Source organism: Thunnus thynnus, chromosome 11, assembly GCF_963924715.1.
Source record: "Thunnus thynnus chromosome 11, fThuThy2.1, whole genome shotgun sequence".
Lineage (NCBI taxonomy): Eukaryota > Metazoa > Chordata > Actinopteri > Scombriformes > Scombridae > Thunnus > Thunnus thynnus.
This window is the reverse complement of record NC_089527.1, coordinates 16,716,430-16,736,872: the sequence shown is the minus strand read 5'-3', so window position 1 is coordinate 16,736,872 and position 20,443 is coordinate 16,716,430. Positions and strand designations below refer to the sequence as shown.

At 39.7% G+C, this 20,443-nt stretch overlaps 1 protein-coding gene and 1 long non-coding RNA gene across 5 annotated transcripts in view; both read left to right on the top strand.

The window, feature by feature from the left end:
* Positions 1 to 20,443, top strand: part of igf2bp2a (insulin-like growth factor 2 mRNA binding protein 2a) — a 69,245-nt gene that overhangs the window by 6,907 nt on the left and 41,895 nt on the right. For 3 of the 4 annotated variants that reach the window (XM_067603408.1, XM_067603406.1, XM_067603407.1), the window contains 2 exons: positions 3,962 to 4,139; positions 5,319 to 5,379. In XM_067603408.1, the coding sequence (XP_067459509.1) occupies positions 3,965 to 4,139; positions 5,319 to 5,379 (236 nt within the window). In that variant the 5' untranslated portion in view covers positions 3,962 to 3,964. Of the gene's footprint in view, positions 1 to 3,961; positions 4,140 to 4,203; positions 4,577 to 5,318; positions 5,380 to 20,443 lie in introns of those variants that run through there. The other variant, XM_067603409.1, reaches the window with a different exon arrangement.
* On the top strand, positions 12,335 to 19,250 carry LOC137192594 (uncharacterized). Its single transcript, XR_010930590.1, has 2 exons — positions 12,335 to 17,006; positions 17,858 to 19,250. It is a non-coding gene; the product is annotated as an uncharacterized lncRNA (long non-coding RNA).

Here is a 20,443-nt window from a genome sequence, read left to right as displayed (position 1 = left end):
ACGTCTACATGGTGTTTTTGTCATTGCAAGGCAATAGAAAAATGAATGATGATGACAACAAAACATGAGCTCACATAACGAGTCTCAATAAATTATAAAATTAGTCAAAATGTATCCAAGCTACTCTTTAAGCTTGTGTATATCACTATGTACAAATATTCTCGAAATACATTCAAACTGATCATTTTCAAAAGGTTTCTGTGGAAAAAATACCTAGAAATAGCCCGTTACTTGAAATAAACTAGAACATCAAATAAACATCATTATAAATACATAATTTATCCAAGTTTTATCAAAAAAAACCTGAGGACAATTGAATGGATATGGCTAAATGCATTAGTAAAGTCCTAGATTATCTAATAACCCCAGGGGAAAATATTACAGAACTGCATATTCTCTGAGCCTGGTTCCCGATCTCTGAATCTTTACCCACATCTCTGATCTTTTTTACCAATTCAGACAATAATCGTGGAACAAAACGGCAATTCACTCTGATTATACGATTACTATTCCCTCAATCGAAAGCCATAAACCTCCGATTTAAATGCCACTGCTTGTCAGTCGAGCAGGCACAAGTTTAAACTGTAAGGAAAAAAAAAACATTGATACTTTGTTGACACTCTTTATAGTCTTTGAGCAGACTGATGAGGACAGCTAATCCAATAGTAAATTTAGCAAATCAAGTTCATTTCACTAAGTACCGCTGTTTAAACTCACTGTGTGGTGTAGCAAGACCTGCCTTGAGGGACTACGTTGAAGTCTAACATCTACCCCTACTGGTCACACAAGAGACCAAACTTGTTCCAGCATCTATGACATAAGAGTGCAGTACATGACAAACTCAGTGTCCTATTGGAGCTGTAGTTTATAGTTTCTTTTATTATTATTATTGTTGTTATTTTTTAAATTTTGGTGGTGAAAAAAGAAGTCAAATCTTTGGGTTAAAGAAAAGCAGTAAGAATATGCTGTTTCTTTATAAGGGTTACTTCACCCAAATGATTAAAAAAAAACATATTTTGTCACTTTTCTCTAGTGTACCTAGACATGAATATCATTTTTGTTTTAATTGTCCAGGTTTTGCAGTATCTATTTCTCCGTTTACTCCAATATGAAGGAGTTGAGTGGAATTTCATTTGTGAAGCTAACAGCACAGAAAAATGTTTTCTTTTTTGTAAAATGGGTGAACCAATCCATTAAATTTAAGTTTCATAATATTGGCAATAAAAAAGTATTTATTTCCTGTAGGAAAGATATTGATGCACTAATTTATATTTTGTAGTTTAAAACTATAACTATATTTATTGCCATAAGCTTTTAAGCATATTTTTTATATGTAAACCCATATTCCTCAAAGTATTTGCTGTAATGTAGTTAAAGTGCATTACAAGCAGTAATCTAACAGAAAAGGAAATAATAGTTTAAACTGCTAATTCCTTAAAACCACTCTCATGTGCAACACTTGAGTAAATAGTTACACTTTAGTGAATTGCACAATATAACCTACCTTTGAGACATTTTAGATATTAATATTAAATGTAAAATGTACCATGTCTCTAAATTAAAGGAGATTTACTATTTGGAGAGTAAAAAGCATTTAAAATCATTAATAAAATACAGTAAATAGTGTTGCAGATGTATCAATTTAGAGCTAATATGAGTAGTATCCACTGAAATACTTGTGAGTTATAAGATAAATCAGGTGATCCAGCATTTTTCACCAGTCTTCACATCAGACCAACAGCAGTCACAAGCTGACCACACCTTGGAAACTACATAAGCGAATTTATTTCCCTCTTTTTTTTTTACCACAAGTCTTCATTTATGTGTATGTCAGTGTTGTTTGTTTTGGTCAGCAGTTCTCTTTTCTTTGTAACCCCCCCCCTCCCCTTCCCACCCGCCCCAGATGTCACATCCCCTCCAATTCCAGTTCATTCTCTCTATTTCGGAGTGGAAATCATTTTTGGTAGGTTGCCTGATTTTGTCAGCATGCTGGATCTAACATGTACAGGAAAGGATGTAAACAAATTCAGAGTGTGTAGTTTGGGCATTTTTCTTCTCTGGGTTTTTACCACTTAACAACAGACAAAACAGTAAAATATGGCTGCTATTTAAAAGCAATGACGTACAATGTCAAGGATTGTAAAATGAATCTATAGACAGATACTTCATTGATCCTGGAGGAAATGAAGGCATGGTAGTGTGATGGTAATGTAATAGTTATAATATATAATGCAATAGGTTCAGAGCAGTAAATTAGTTTTGTAATTCCTGGCTCATTTTTTCTGAACTCAGATCTGAATGAGTCTCAGCTGGCAGTGGAAAAGGTTTGCAACAACTGTGTTAGCATGTCATCAAGAAAGTAACTAAAGAGCTGTTTTGTAAATAGGCCACAGCTTGGACATTCCTCTGTTCACGCTGACGTAAACAAGGAGAGGAATGGTCACTCCTGCTGCTGGCAGTCTCTTCACTACAGTAGGGTGGCAGTAATGTTCCAAGGCACAGGCGAGTCACATGTAGAGACACTCAAGTGGTTTAGGCAAAGGCTCCTCCCCTTGGTAACTAGTGTAGGTACAAGAAGACACAGGCTACACATCCATGCATGAGCACTGCTGCAGCCTCGCCAAGAACAAGCCTTTCTTTTATGTTTCAGCTTTTGTTTTCCACAAAAAAAATCCACCTCACTCTCAAACACACCCACGTGCACACACCTACACCACAACCACCATAAAAAAAAAGAAAAAAAAAAAAAGATGCTATACTATGTCTGTGGCCTGTCTGAGCTCTGACACTGCATAAAGGGCATCTAATCCATGCACAGACTGCTTTCAGATAAAATAAGGGCCACGAATCCTGCTTCTTCTGCATGTCAGCCTTTTTTTTAAAAAAAAAAATGTCTGCTCATGTTTACATGTTGCAGTTGGATCTGTATCAGCAATGTCCACAGGTTGAAATTAAAAGTGAAAGTGGCATCTCCTAAAACAACTCTGAGGAAATGTGAAAAGAGCATTAGCTGCAGCTATGTCTTCTACCCTCACTGGGTCCCCCTGATCAGGATGCAGGGGACCCCCAGGAAAATGTAGAATATTTAATTTCCCTGTTGCTTTGCACAAGGACAAAATGTACAAGGATGTTGATTTTTAGGTTTCACTTTCCTTATTGTTATAAACCTTTATTAGAATATTGTTTTTCTTTTTTAAATGCAATCGTAGCAAAATGGAATAATCATTGATATCATTGCAGAAGTTTTCTTAAATTATGGGATAATATCATTAACAGTTTTCCGTACATGGGTGTCTCTCAGCGAGGTTTGGACCCCCACCCCCCCCTCCCCTGCACGCACAGCTCCAATAATCCATGTTTCTAAGTGGCTCATAAATGAATAAAAGGCAAACAGTGCGGATCAGTGACACTGTTTGAATCGACAAGTACAGCGACAAAACGACTCGATTTTCCACACAGTAGCCTTTTTCACTCCCCAGCCTGGAGGGACCCAAAGGCACGGCCCTTATTATGATTTGATGAAATAAACCCCTCTGCCTTCTTTAAGCCCATCCCTTTGCTTGAATGTGATCATCATGCCACTTTCATACCCTAATGCACTTTCCACGCTGGGGGAAACCATGAGGGATCCCGCATGTACCTCCAAACATTTTTTTGGTGATTTTAGGGGAGATTTTATTTAGAGGCGGCGCTTGTTGGCTGTGGAGTAGTGTCGTAACGACACTTTTTTTTCCTCCCAGTCCCTGTTAAAAGAGTTTGACCAGGACCAGAGTTGGTGCTGGGGGGTTGCCTATAGCTTAGTATTTCATAGGGGGGTAATTGCTGCGTTTTTTTCCCCATCAGCTTTTCCTTTTTTATTTTTTTATTATTTTTATTTTTTTCTACTTATCTGAATATCGTCACTCTCTCTCACACACTTTAGGACCTGATACCCCTTCGAGATTTTTTTTCCCTCTTTCAGATCATGAACAAACTATATGTTGGGAATTTAAGTCCTTCGGTCACTGTCGAGGACTTGCAGCAGCTCTTTGGGGAGAGGAAGCTGCCAGTGGCCGAGCAGGTCCTGCTGAAATCCGGCTATGCTTTTGTGGACTTCCCCGACCAGAACTCGGCCATAAAGGCTATAGAGACTCTTTCTGGTAAGTGTGGATTTGATAAGTAACACGGGTGATGCTGCGGTGACAGGGGGAAAAATTCACAGCGAGTCAAACTGCAAGAATCAGGTTTTTTTAAAAAGCACAATAGATCAGAGGGTCCGAAATGTGAAATATTAATCATTGCTTGTATTGTCTCTCTCTTTTTTTGTGCTCGGGACAGTGATTGCGATCACATCCGTGTGCCATCAGAGTTTTTTAGATGAACGCTCAGTCATGCACGCTCCAAAAAAAAAAAAAAAAAAAAAAAAAGGATAAATTATCGATCACAGGACACTCGGGGCTTTATGGTGCCCGTTTAAGAAAACACGAGCCGTCGTAACGCATTTACGCACAATAACCTATATTTTGGAGATTCCGATACTGTGGGGCGCTACTTTGTAATCACCCGCTGGAATGTATGGGATGGTCTGATGGTTCGGGTAGGCATAATTATTTTTCACTTATTTTTTATCTTGATTTTATTGAAGAGAGCAGAGCGAAGCGACCGCGGAAAACTTGTCAGATCCATGTTCCTCTGGTGTCTGGGTATGTTTTTACGAGGTGTCTTGGAGGTGGGTCATGGGGGTCCGGAGGAAAGAGCTAATAAACAGGTAGCTGAGGGGGGACGAGGTGAGACGCTAATTCCGTGCTGCGCCAGGCAGGCCACTCGTAATAGTAACGAAAAGCCGTGTTCAAGCTTTCGCCGAGGAGCGCTTCAAATTCAACCCTCCGAGCTGGCTCAACACGGAGAATTAAGAAACACCTACCTACAATAGAAAGAGTCATTCTTCTTTCAAACCTTCTTTGATGTTGCATTCTTTACTGAGAGCAGGAAAAAAATACCCCTCATTGCACTGTGAGGGTTGTGGGAGTGGAAAGCATGGCTGCCTATTTCCCCCACACACTATATAAGCTTATCATGCTTCATTTTGGCGCCGACTCCGTCTATTGTGACCCACAAAATGTCACATTGTGGACGTTTTAATCTAAACATACCCTGTTTATCCGCCGCCCTGCGCACAAACGCGCCCGCGTAAGGTTACTTTTTTCATGGGGTTGGCTGTTTGAATGGAGACGCACCTACTTGGTGAAGTGATTCAAAGTGTTGCTGTGGCCCTACCAGCTTGCATTGTTACTTTCATGACACAGCTAATGTTACACTATCAATTTTCGTCCCTACAGGTAAAGTTGAATTACACGGAAAGGTGATAGAGGTAGACTACTCTGTTCCCAAAAAACTAAGGTAGGCCTACAATCTGGCACACACACACACACACTCACACACACACTCACACACACACACTCACTCACTCACTCTCACGCACACATACACATTGTGTCATACGCCTATACTGTGCCCCATGGCAGACTGTGTGACCTGTAGGCTTCCGCTGAGAAATATAGCAAGCACATTTCCCCTTCTTTTCTCGGTGTGACTGTGTGATTTTTAATGTATGTGTTGGCGGTGTGTTATTGTCTGGCGCTGGGAATGTAATTTCATGGTGATTAAACAAAAGAAAGAAAAGCGACAAAGAAACAGTTTTTTAGTGCTCAACATCCGCAGAAAACACGGTGGCTGCTGCGATATCGCGTGATCTGCAGCGAGGCCTTTTTCCTACTGTAAATCATGAACACATAGAGCTCACACATACAATCATTGCATCTGAATTTCATCTCATATAAGCTTTGGTCAAACTTTATTATTGCCTGCTGCACATATATTCAATCCCCCCCTCCCTCTCAAGACAATACGTGGCCTTAAAGTTAGGTTTTGTTATTGACTGTAACACTGCAATGCGCGATGAGTTGCATACCAATCAGCTGAGCCTCTCCACTGTATACTATATATCCATGTGTGCGTGTGTGTGTGTGTATGTGTGTGTGTATGTATGTGACAAAGACAGGTTTTGGTGTGTTTGCGAGGAAAGCGAGAGTTGAAGGTTTGTGTGTGAGCTAATTTATAGATAAACCCTGAAACTCCACATTCACGACAAACACTGCCATGTTTTGTGCTTTTTGTATCAGCTCGTCCACGCAGTTTACAAACAGCAGACATCCATGAGTTTTTAATTGCTTTGGATAATAGGCTAATTAAAAATATGCAGCATTTCCCTGTGCGTAATGCGTAATTAAACTGCTTCGTTTGTGGCATATGATGCAGCCTACACTCTCCCAGAACATATAGAGCCACCTTTTTTCACTACATTGCCTTTAGCTGTAGGGAAAGACTACATTGCGTGACAAAAAGGTAAATATTCAAGCCCCGTGTGGAGGAACACGTGACCCATACTTTATGCGCTTCCAGCATAGTCCTCCCCCTCTGCAGGCTACACTTTCCTGCACCACAGCTCTCGCTTTTTTGTGCTTTGACACCGTAGAGAGAAATATGTACGTTTAAAACATCGTGTGATCGAGCTGCTGTGTTATTTCCTCGCTTTATGGCTTGATTTGAGTGTGTTCTTTGCAAACTGCAGGGCGCAACATGGTGTAACAGCCTGCGCCACTCCCCACAGTTAATGTGCACGTAGGCCATGGCAATGTTGGAGAGCCTCATAATGGCTGCCATGATGGCCCTGCACACTGCACGGCTATAGGCGGAATCAGATGGCGCAAATGTCCATACATGTGCCTGCATGCGTCCAATCGGCTGTGTGTGGAGCTGCTGGAGCTGCTGCATGAGCTGTACAGGCCTTTATAGCGTAATGTTCGCCATATCCGTGAGGTCGACGTGTGTGCAGCGTATGACACGTACAGGTGTTCATTATGAAACACAGAGCCAGTGTAAAACTGGGAGAAATCACACGTGGAGGGTGTAACCTCATATTATTTGATCAAATCATTTCAAAGCGAGGATGCTTTTGCACTTTCAGAATTTAATGTTGAAATTTCCCAAAAAGTGTTTGTAGTCATTGTTCAGCCTGCGCATGTCAACTACAGCAAAAATATTCACATTGTTATAAAACTGACTGTTTAAAATACACATTTTTTTCGTCCTACATTGAAAGATGTTGTAATTTATATTGTGGTCATTTATAGAGGATTAGCTGCAAATTTAGATTTATCTTTTTATGATATAATTTTATTCATTCTAGTTGTCTTGCACATACTGACACATGAAATTTATATTTAATAATACAGACACAGAATTATAAAATTATATATTTCATTTCTTGATGTTATTTTCTCAATCTTTCATTTAAATAATAGTATAAATAATTATAGGTATTCTTATGGGATGGATTTTAAATATCCATGGTTTCTGCAGTGGAGTCACAGTGAAACAGTGAACCAATCATCAGTTTTTGTTTTGTCCTTTAAGAAGCTGTGTGTGAGTCTCATCTTCAGGCCTGCTGGCATTTCTTGGTTTTGTAAAGGCTGCTGTTTGCTGTGTGTTTGTTTTTTAGTGGTGTTTTGTTGTGTAATGTCTTCATTGTGCTGACAGGCATAGTGGGATTAATAATTAAATTATCTCTATTTTTAGGGACAAAAAATACTGACTAATGATTCTGCCTTTGTAATAACATTTTGTTTGCTAATGAGTTTATTATGTAAAGGACCAGGCCTTTTTTTAAATGCAAATTTAAATAACATAGTAAAGACAAAGGTATGAATTGTTGTGATTTTGATATCATGTTTCTCATTTAAATGTTATGTCACTTAAATTAATTTTATATTTTGAAATTACAAATTAGTTCAGTGGCGCCAGTTTGTGCCTGATTTGGATCTGACTAATTTTATCAAAGTAAACTAGCATTTTGATTTTATTTAAAAAAAGCTTTTGAAGCTTTTTGTCTCTGGAAATGCAGAATAATTAGTTTCACATTGTCATTCATATTTCAAATATACTTTTAATAATTATTAGGATTGTTTTGTTCAATTGATCAGTATTATAATAATGAAGCTGACTTCATATTGATTAGATTTCATTCCTGAGACAACTGCTATTTAAAATTAATTGAATATTTTTTATTTTAGTGAGTAAAACTTAAAATCATATTTTTGACACAGGTAGTATGATTGTTATAAACATCTGAGCTTGTTCTATAATTGTAGATTTTAAAAAATAAACTGTTAAATCAAACCTCAGAAGTCATAAAACACTGAAGAAAATAATTAGATTTATGGAGCATGATTATTATTAATTTATTAATTATATGGTCTAAATTTGATTGGAAGAACACAAATTTGTTTGATCAGAAAATTAAGTTTGTTTGTTCAACTGTAAATATCTTGAATGCATTTTTGCATATTTTTTTCATGGTGGCTTATGCTGAAATTTCCTCCCTGTTAAGTGTCCTTGTTAAGCAAAGCACGTGGCGAAGTCTCTGCTGGTGCAACACACGAGGAAACAGTGTGTGACTTGGTGTTAATTGATATCGGTGCTATATTAATGATATCCAGCGTTGCTTGACTATCGAATAGGTGTGGAAGGTGTGGACAAAGAGACTAAAGTGAGCTGTGATCAGTGAGTAATATTAAGCATGTGGAGACATCAGTGTTGTTGTGGGATAAACACATTTAAAGATGTCTTCTTGAATAGTACACGCGTTTGTTTACTGGCTTGTTTTGCTGTTAAAACCAGACATTTCCTCTCATACTTATCTCTCTACACCTTTGAGTTAACCTGGATTGAAAATACACTCAAATAAACAAGCGATGAACTTGTGATTGAACACTCTGCTTGGTTGCATCACAACAAAAACAAGTTGAACTGTCTAACTTTATAAGATAATGTTGTTTGATGAAGCAAAATTGATTGGAAGAGCAATTTCTTACAAAATAATACAAACCAAGACATGGGTGTAAACATCTGCATTGCACCACAGTGCACATGCAGATGTGTGTGTTGGGTTGTCAGTGCGCTCTGAGTCAAAACAGTGAAATACGATAGCCATCAGTTGATCCACTCCGAATCCATTAATACTCCCCAGTTGATCCTGGGTGTAGGGGAAGCTCTCCAATTCAGGCTCCGGTGATAGCAGGAGGCGCTGCACTGTTCCCCTCTACAGCCACATCCGCTGCACCCTCTTCCTAATGTCTCCCCTCACCTGTCTGTGAGGAGGGATCGCTCAAAGTGATCTGCTTTGAGGAACGAGGGCAGCAGATAACCAAGGTGTCTCTCAACTGTGTTCATTTTCTGCCCTGAAGAGTATTGTTGGTGTCTTTTTAACTCACTGTTGGCTTGTTGCAGGCTTTTGACTAATGGGGGGGTGAAGAAGAGAGTATACTTTGTGCTTTAGAGCAATTTATATTTGACTGAGTCCCTGTGGTGTAAAATAATGCTCCTGTGTGAAGAATAATCATTAGCACCCCCAGAAATAATGACTCACTCCTCGCCATGTATTAGATAAAGGCTATGTATTTTGAGTGTGTTGAAGCCGCTGCATTTAAATTTCAGCGCTGCTAAATTTGTAAATCAATTATTAACTTTTTTTTTAACGAAAGCCAGAGTAGTGTATTTTTCTCCTGAAGTGATAACAGACCATCTAGTGCAAGAGAATACATAGCTTAGGGGAACAGCGAGATTAGATGTGAGAGAATTGTAAATTCATTGTGAGTCTATCAGACCCGTGGGACCGCTGTTAAAGCTCCTTGAGAGTTTGAGTCTTTCTTTTAACAGACACTTGCATGTACATCACAGCAGCAACTGCAGAGATTCATTTCTCAGCAAGCTGTCACTCACATTCCTCTCCAACCTGTTGCATGACTAATATGTTACAGCAGCATTACACTCATTACAACCAGGAGTTAAATAATCATCAGACATGACTCTCCAGCTAGGAGCAGCAGTGAGGAGGTGTGGAAGGTGTGGCCCGGGGATGAGGAGGATTGTTTTGACTGGACATCCCAAGTCTCGCATTTTTCTGCTAATAATACGTCACCCAAACATACCGGAGATGAGAGAAGTAAAACGAGACTTCACTACTTGTCCATGGCTGGTTGGAGATGGTTTCACGTGAAGGGAAGTGACAGAATTGGAGCAGCAGTTGCTGATGTGCTTGGTCAGTGACAGATAGCAGTTTTGGCTGCGAAACTGTATTCATCCAACAGGGCACTCAGTCAGAGGGGGTGCTTCTTCTGCCTTTGTTTCTATTTGTGACCTCACCGTTACACATTAGTACTCACTAGTTGTTATTATTGAATGACTGGAAGTAAAGGAATAGTAGAAGGAAAATAAACCTTCATTGATTAGAGATGAGAGGCATAAAACCTCCTCGAACTGAGCCACTGAAGCCATTTTTCTTCTAAATGTCTGGCAGAGAGTTTGTTACTGATGACACATATGATCACTTATCTCATATGCTTGTTGAAGGCAGTTTCTGCTTCTACAAAATGAAAGAAAAAGTTGATTTCTCGATAACTCTGGCAGCACTGATTATATAAGAATTATATTCTGGTCATTTTGGACAGAAACGTCACATTCGGTGCTGATGGAGTGAGTGAATTCAACTTATTCTTTTGCATATTTTAATTTTCTTACAGACCTGTTTACCAGGTGTGCTTTAGACAACACTTGCTGTTTCTACAAAATCTTAATCCTCTACGGGACATTGTTTTGAGCAGATGTTTGAGGATGCTGATTTGCGGAGTAGAGTTTGATGAATCGCTGGAATCTTAAATGTGCTGCATGTGAATATTTAATGAATTAAAATCGTGATTATTAGTAGCGCAGTTTGTACACCAAGTTCTTTTTTGGGGAAGTAATTTGAAGATGTAGCAGCTGCTACATCTGTCCGTTTGCTCAGTCTGTTTCTCTTGTGTGTGTGCAGCATGTATATGAGGGTGGGTGTTTATGCACATGTATGTTCACACGCAGCTTGAGGAGGACACTGGAGAGACAGAGAGGCTGTGGTGAATCCCAGCTGAACAGGATGTAAAGTTTAGTGTTTCTCACCCTTGAGTGTGCCAGTGCTCCCAGTGGACACCCAAGGGTGTGGTCTCCATGGACGGGTGGGCAGCTGAGGCGCACAGCAGGTGGCAATTCTCACACAGGCAGACCCTGTCCTTGTCCCATATCAACACCATATAACCCCACCATCCCTGTGGAACTTGGGTGCTCTGACGGGTCTTGAACAGGTGAAATGAATATGGCGAAAACTCCCAGCGAGCCAATCAGAGCGCGACACGGAGTGAGCCAGGAGCCGTAATGCTCACACGCAGCCAATCAAGCGGGTTGGGTGGTAGGGATCGAGACACTGGCTTAGAGCGTCAAGCTGGGAATGCTGTTGGCCCAAAGCTTCACCCAGGTCAAATGGCCTTCTTAATCTCTTCTGCCGGACCTTAACCCCCCCACTCCCCGGATATTTGTCAGCCTCTTACCTTGCTAGGCCACAGCCACATTTGTTGCAGTAAAGAAGCAACATACATGGATTTTTTTTTACACACCACTTCTCCTATGTGGATGTTTTTTGAGTTTTCTGTGAAGCAGCAAAAGTCGAAGCAAAGGCAAAATTGAGCAAAACTGCTGCCATTGTGCTCGTGCGAATATGTGTTTGTGTGTCCATGTGTGTTTACAGGTCGCGCTGCATTCAGTTCCAACTGTTCCAGGTTAGGTTCTCCACGTTGCCATGGGAACCAGTTTTGAGTGTTTTGCTTAGTAATAGGAGGAGAGCTGGAACGATAAAGGCTTTCAGAGTATGAACCCAAAGTCTTTCTGTGTACAGGACAACACACAAAAAAATGTTACTGCATGAGATTCACCCGACAAGTAAGGATTATTGAGATTTTGATATCACTGTCAGTCCTCTACTGTCAGTTTAGGGGCCCTATAATTTCCAACCATTCCCAGGACAGTGGAGGCTGCCTACTGGTTATAGCTGCAAGTCTCGGACTGCAGTCCAGCTGTGTGTTGGTGGCTCCTGCTATGGGCGGTGCAGTGGTCAGAGTGCTGATTTTATATGACAGTGAATACATATCCCAGCAAGGTGCTTCAGTAAAAATGCCCGTGTAAATCTTCTCCATTGAAACATTCAAGTACTCATTTACTTTCCACAAGTGCAGCAAGGAAAACTGCTGAGTGGGCTGCCCATCTATGTCACAGCCTCAGCCCTTTTGTGACCTTTCTTATTCATAAACCCACTCGGAGCCATCATTTCCATCCTTTTCCATATGTATGCAACGGAAGCAGGGAACTCCCCCCACTCCCCCCCCACAACCCACCCACCCCCCCCTCCCAGAACAAGTCATCTACAGTTAGGTCCGCTCACAGCTGAGCCTCCGAACACAACCTGGAACACAGTCTGACCATTGTGTTTTCCTTCTGTTTTATACTGTCTCTGACGGAAGAAGAGGACATGGAGAAGACTTCCGAGTCAAAGACGTGTGTATGTGACACTTGTGTTTATCCTTTTTCCTTCAGTGTGTTTGTCTGCTCCTACATGGGGAGAAATGAGCACTGCTGATAGAGGGCAGTATTTCCTCCCCCTGTCTGTGAGGCTCCCTGGCAGGCTGAGTGAGGCTGTCGGTGGCTTGAAGTGGGTTCACCCCTCTCTAAGCAGACTGTGACCTGTCTGCTCACAAAGAGTGGGAATTCTGGCTTCCAGGGTCAGACTGACAGAAAATGAAATCATACGTTTTCTCACATCAACTCTTTATCTTACATTCTTTTGCCCTATCAACTGATTTCTTTCCCCTAAGGTGTTGGTACCCTCTTTGAGTGCAAGAGAGCCACCTTGACATACTGTATATGTGGACTCCTGACTGGTGGTTTGATGTTAAAATGAACTTCTCAGGCTACTATTAGCAGGATGAATTTCTAGAGTTACAGATAATTCGATAGACAGTTTAAATCATGTAAAGCAAATACAAAATCAGTTTCAATAATATACACATCAAAGCTAAGCAACTCTTCTCTCCCTCCTCCCTATCATTATGCACATTGGATTTAGTAGACAAGGCCAGTTGAGATTGTGTTTCTGGAGAAAGGAGCTTTGTCGTTGCAGATGAGACAGAAAGCAACACATAAAACTCCATCTTCTCTTGAGACTGTCTGTCCTCCAAGTTTAGAAGAAGATATGTTTGTGTGTCTGGCGCACTGTAGTAAATCAAAGTTCTGTTGGTCCTATAGCTTAAGTGTGTTATGTTGACAAGTTGCACAGTTAGGCGCGGCTTTCTAAAGGTTAAATGTGTGCCAATTTATATGCTCTATTTTTGCAGCATTGCTTGAAAATTAGATCATTACACTCAAATGAAAGACTGAAAGAAAATAGAATAAAGAATTAATTTGCTGGATGTAACAAGTTTTAAACATGTGGGGAGTCTTATGAAATCGTCTCGGGGGCTTGATCTGGCACCTCAACCTGTCGTTTGGGAACCCCAATACTAGATTTAATTAGATGAGAAAATTGATACTACTCTCCAGATCTGAGAATGGTATTAATGTACTCATCTAACTCTCGGCAAGAAAGTGAATGATCATATTTCCCAAACTTTCGACCTATTCCTTTAATGATTTTGTTCATCTTGTTCAGTGAAAAAGTATTGATTTGCTTTTTGATATTGGGTTTTTGCCATTTAAAAAAAAAAACCTCCTTGGATTAAATGTCCACGTATCAGTCTTTATTTTAGTGTTTTACAGGACTGAGCTGTGGCTGCGCTTGCAACAGGCTTTATTTGGCAGTTGTGATATGCATAAGCCTGTTGTTTTAAGCAGCTGTGCGTGATCCTGACTATGATTTGCTGAGCACAGAGATGAGTCGGTTAATGTGGGCCAGGCAGGTGCTGGAGAGTAGGACTGCTCCATCTGCCTCTCTGCCAGATGACCCAGCACATGCCAGTACGCAGCCAGTCACAGTGTGAGAGACAGACAGAGCATGTATGTGAAAGAAAGCCATAGTGAGTAAGCGATGGAATTGGAGTTTCCATATCTCAGTGCTCAGAAGGAAGGGGCCTAACGGGAGTCCTTTTGATGAGCTGCACACTCTGGGCCATGAGCAGAATGTGAAAACAGTTTGTAAATAGTTGTTGTCTTGCTGACCCTTTGCTAATATTTTCCCGGAGGAACAGAATATTTTATCCTGAAGTTTTTAATCTGTGTGTGTCTGACTAAACAGTGTGTGCTCAAGGGTTCCCATGGGTGCAGTAGCTGCTGCAGCAGCGCTGTTGTACAGTACATGAGGAGCACTATCTCAGTCCTGAGGTTTCCAAGCTATAATGTTCCCATTTTTATATGCTATCTTTTTATCAGTTTGTCAAAATGTATGTGCAAGTTGCTAGGATACCAGTCAGTTGATTGATTGGGTGTGTGTGTTTGGCCTGGAGTTCTTGATACTTCTCAGCAATGCAGCACGTTACACATGCAAAGAACATTATGACACTGATTGATGAATTGCGTGTCCCCACTAGGTGAAATGAAGTGCACACTGACACAAATCTAATTAAAATTGAAGAGAGCACAATCTTGTGAAAACCTGAAGGCCAAAACATCTTCAACTCACCGCATTAGTAAATATTTGATGCTGAAGCAGTCATGCATTTTTCTTGTAGGAGGATTGCAGAAGTTAATGGGGTCTTTGCCTGTTAAGAATAGTGAAACCAAAAGTGCTATTTTTTTTTTCTCGACATTTTACTGAGCAACCACAAACTCATTCTGTGCTCACTCAGGTGATTTTCATTTTCATTGATGGTAAATTCCACAAGATGCAGCTGCGGTTCACCTCCTTGCTCAAGGCAACGTCACACTCTCTCTCCACTGCAGCATTTGGTTTCTGTTTACCCTTCATCCCCCTCCTCCTCCTCCTCCTCCTCCTCCTCCTCTTCCTCCCTCTCCTTCTCCTCCTCTTCCTCCCATGTGCATGTTTTGTGTCAGCATACCATGTCATATGTACACTCAAAGAACAGGTTGTGTACTTCATATTCATTTTTTATTTTCAGTTTACTTAAAATAAATGTCTTTGTTAAAGGGGACCTATTATGCTAATTTCCAGCTCTATATTTTTATATTTAGACTCCACCTGAGTAGCTTTACATGATTCACAGTTCAAAAACCTCCTTATCTTATACTGGCCCTTTATGCAGCTCCTCAGTTCAGCCTCTGTCTTAAACAGGCAGTTTTAGCTTCTGTCTCTTAAAGGCCCCCCTCACGATGAGCCCACTCTGTTCTGACTGGGCAGTTTTCTGAAAGCTGAGGGACAGCACGTATCAGAGTAGTGTTAAGTTGCTGCCGATGAAAACCCAACATTTCCTGCTTTTGCCACTTCATATTAAAAGCTTTTAAATGACTAAATAAAAGGAGACTTTTCCTGTGTTCCTCACCAAGTTAGCAGAGCGTTGTTATCGGCGTTGTCGACACAAGAACATATGGAGATATTTGGAGCTTTTTGTTCAGAGGATCAGTTAGAAATAATGCAGGGAGGGATAGCACAAGCAGCCAAGACCTGCAGATGACCAGCACAACTCCAACAGGTAAACAACTTATTTTACTTTGCTGTGCTGTGTAATGGAAAAACACTCAGAGCGTGCCAGTTTGACTGGAGTCATGGCTCAGTGTGACTACCCCCAAAACAATGGAAAAATGCCGCAATGTTAGCGGAGCAGAGCAGTGAACAGATGACCATAAAGAAATCTGTCACAAGCCAATGTCGACTTGGGCTGAAAGTAGAAAAAAACTTTGGAAACCAAGCATTCAGTCTGCTGCTTTTTGCTCACAGGCGTTACGTCTACATACATTTACCTCATTATTTTGACAGTTTGGACATGTTGAATATGAAAATCTAACATTGTAAAATAATACATAGACAGAAAATAAGGAAAAGCATAATAAGTCCCCTTTAAGTTAAAATATATTTTCTAATCAAGTCCATGTAATTGTGTCTCTCTTTATCTGTACAAAATATTGATATGTTGTTTAATCACAAACCCTTTAAGTTAAGTGAATTAGGATTGAGATACTTCTTACATCCAGAAGGTGGTAGCAATACAATAGCAGTTGGCATAAAACCCTAAAGATGAAGAAGAGTAACATACTTCAGACCACACAACTGTTTCTAGTTTACCTCAAACGGGTAGCTCCCAGTCTGAAAAATGAAGCCAATGCGGAAGTGCCTTAAATATGCATTCTTTCTAATGGCCAGCAGGGGGCGACTCCACTGGTTGCAAAAAGAAGTCAGATTGTATAGAAGCCTATGAGAAAATGACCCTACTTCTCACTTGATTTATTACCTCAATAAACAGTTTCCTAATGAGTTTATGGTCTCAATCGCTAGTTTCAAGTCTTCCTTAATACAACTTGACGTTCATTTTGTAAATTGTGGTCCTATTTAAAATAAAATTGATGATAAAGCAGTGTATGCTTTAGGGCATGGCTACCTTGTGATTTACAAGTTGTTGCCACAGCGACAACGTTGATTACGTAATGTAACCACAGTGTATTCACAGATTATAGGCGTTTCACAATATGTTTTCAGTTCATGAAAGTTAGTTGACACATTTTGTTCAGCTAATAAAGTCTTGTTCAGTGTTTGGTTGCACTAAAAGACCCTCTGAGGAGTCAGATGTCTAGTTTTTCCAGTAAGTACATTTTGTTTGAATGGTTTTAAGCCTGTTTTTTGCTAACGAAAATTAGCATTAGCATTATTTATATCTATATTATATAGTTAATCATAAACTGTAAATGCACAGTGCTAACTAAACTAGCAGCTAGCGCTAGGGACAGCTCCAAATATGGTCACCTCTGGCTCCAAAAATCAAAGATGGTCAAATGGTTAAATCATTGAACACAAGGTTTCAAAACTGCAGTCCACAAACCAATGGGTCATGTCATGGTGACTACGTCCATACTTTTTTAGAGTCTATGGTTTACCTCCAAATCTCCCCTGCGTTAATTGTTGGTGGACAAGTTTCTGTTGGTCTTCGTTTTCCAAGTTGGAAGAGGTAGGAGGACATTTCTTTTCATCCGTACCTATTGTCATTGTATTTTCATATTGAGCATGATTGTATTTTCTATTTGTGATACAAGACGTTCTATATTTTTAACGTGCTTGTGTAGTTATACAGAGTAAGTGGGTCTTGCACATATTAGCTAGCATGTTAGCTGCATGACCCAGGTCTTTCTGCTTTATCTTGCTGAGACCCGCCAGTCCTTGAACACGTTTCCACTGTGAAAACATAACATAGTCTGTATGTGAATCTCAATATCAGGCTTGTTACTGGGTTACCTTTCAGCCATCTCAGAGCTGCTGAAGTTACTGCTGATACAATAAATTCTACTTTTACAAAAAGTATACATTTTCAGTTTCTTACGGACATTGTCAGAAAGTTGATAATTCTACTTAATGTTTATTACTGTGGTCGCAGTGTGTTGTGGTGCACTGGAGTGTATTATATTGAAAAGTGTTCCAAATATTGTGTCTACCCCATTAACATACATGAGGGGGCAAAATAAGGGGAACATTTGTTGACACAATGTAAAAAAAAATTGGAAATTTATAAGCTAAAATATATGGCAGAGCTGTAAGATTGGATTGCATTAGATTTCACAAATGTTCCTAATAAAGTGCGTGATGAGTGTATATATTAAATAATATAAAGTTATATCTCTAAGGTTTGATAGAATCAAAGGGCACTACTGCATCTTGTTATTTTTAAACACATAACACTGTTAGAAGTGTCATGCTATTTTCATGCTAAATTATTATATAAGGGAAACCTGAAATGCAAAAATTACTCTTTGCAATCTGTGATTTCATAGTTTGGTTTTGTCCTTTTTTTCTCCCATGTAAAAGATTCTGATGCTGTTCAGAGGGGGCTTGAACAAGTAATCCTTGGCATCTACAGCATCAGTGTTGAGGGAGGTGATGCCACCGTTCTTCCAGCCGATGTTGGAATAGTGATTGAGGGTGTTGAAGTTCTGCACGACTTGGGAGACATCTCCTCTGCATGTGCGCTCTTAATGGGTGTATATATGCACTGAACCTCAGTTATCCTCAGGAGCTGAAAGCCTTCTCTGAAGTACTTCAGAAGCTCTTCCTATAACTGGATGCTTGCAGACTCTCTACTAAGGTACAGATGCTCAAAAACAACTTTATGAATAAGCCAATGGATGCTGAATGTTCTTTGGAAAAGGGAAACTTATATTTTGGGCCGAAACTGAATAAAATGATGTTTACCTTTTTGAAAATAGCAGAGCAGCGAAAACTACACTTCAGAAAAATAACTGATGATTTGGCAAACTTGTGGAAAACTACTACCATAAGTGAAAAGTGGTATTCTAGTGGTACTACAAAGTGTCAAGTGAAAGGATGTTGAATTGAGAGACCGTGCTTCACCGAAATTGTTGACGATTGAATGGATATTTTGCGGACTTCTTTAACACCAAGCTACGCTAAAAACTCTACTTTAACAGAATCCTGCAACAACGAGTTGACATATTTATTAAAATGTTTATATCTCAGGTTATTTTCCCCCACAATGCTAAAATAGAAGTTGATAGTGGCAAGTGTGCTGATGGTTGTTAGATGGTTGTTAGACCACTATGCTGTTACAAAAAATCTGAAAACTGCAAGCCTGTTGTATTGTTAGACCATAATACTGAGAAATGAACGGATGTTTTATTGGATTTTTATGCTGCTTTAAGGTTTACAACTGTTAGTAGTGTTGGACCATGCAGCGCCATAATGTTGCCAACTGAAAGTTTGGTTTATTATATGTAGGGTTGCAACCAATGATTAATTTCATGATCATTTATTCTGTTGATTATTTTTTTCTATTAATCGATTAGTCGAAACTGTGATTGACATTTTTGACCATAGTCTGGCATTTTATACACCAAGATGCAACCTTAAGTGTCATATATGGTCCTGACCAACAGTCCATAACAAAAGATATTCAGTTTACTGTCATGGAGGACTAAAGAAACCAGACAATATTCACATTTAAGAGAATTTTAGCATTTTTTTCCTTCTTTAAAAACGACTCAAAACTATTGATTAATCAAAATAGGTTACGATCAATTTTCTGTCAATCGACTAATTGATTAATCGACTAATAGTTGCAGCGTTAATTATATGTGCTACTCTTATGATGCCAAAAAAGTTAATGTATTCTTTTTTGGGGCCAAGTGGCACCAAAATGTGAACTGGATCAGTGCTGTGTTGGTGAATAAAGGAAATAAAAACATGTTGTGTGTACCAAATTTATTTGTGTGGAACCTGTTGACAAACTAGAATTATGTCAAACTAATTAGTAAAAATTAAATTGGATGAAAACATAATGTCTTAATCAATTAAACTTAAATTAATTTTATTGTACTACTACAAATTAGATACATGTTGAAAGGATACATGTAAAATATGTAGCCTATTTATATATACTTTAAATCCTTATAACTGACTTCATTTGTTCAAGCTTAAATATCTCTTGTTGATCAGAAGTTATTTTATTTAATTGACTCGATTCACAATCATTGTGTTACCGTAATACAAGTTCATCGATGATTTTAACATGTTTGCTTTTAACTAACCTCATACAATTTCGTGAAACCTGTTGACAAAATAAATTCAATTGAAGACAATATTTCAGTTTTTTGAGTGTACTGCCTCCATGCATTGTCTCTCGCTCCCTCCACAGTGTCACTGCTCCCTGGCACAGCTAGGCAGTGCAGAATGAAGCCGGCTGTGTGTTTTGCGTGAGCGGGTGTGAATAGCGTACAACTGTATGTTATGTACTGTAAGCTGAATGTGAGCCATCCTATCAGATTGTGTAACAGAGACAGGCTGTTTATTCTTAGTAGAGTTGTGGTTACCGCTATTGGAATTCTTCGACAACAGTAGACGTCTGTGTGCATGTCATTACATGTGTGTGTGTATGTGTGTGTGTGTGTGTGTTGCTCCCAAACGGGAGGCAACAGTTCATTTTGGAGATGGTTTTTGTTTTAAGTGGTGTTAGGAGTGACTCCGGGCAGCACGGTTTCCGGTTGCTTGACGTTGTGGGAGAATAAATTACAGACATATAGAATGAAAAGCTTCAAAGGCGAGTTTGATGTCAGAGAGACGGTGGTGTAGATGTGGAGTTGCTGTAGACGATTCAAGAACAAAATGCTTGGAGAAAAGTCTAATTTAACAGGAATTGTGTGTGTTCTTCCTCATGTTGAGTGTAATTGTTGCACACTTGGACGGATGCGCGGCCATGCTCCGCGCACCTCAGGTGCTCTTGGAGCATTTAGAGTATCGCTGCTTTGCTTCCTCCTCATGCACTGCACATCATCAAAGCTGGTTTATCCCTGCGCTCTCAGCACATGATTCACAAGCCAGGTCTACACACACACACACACACACACACACAGATGGGCTCTGATTTGATCAAACGTCAGT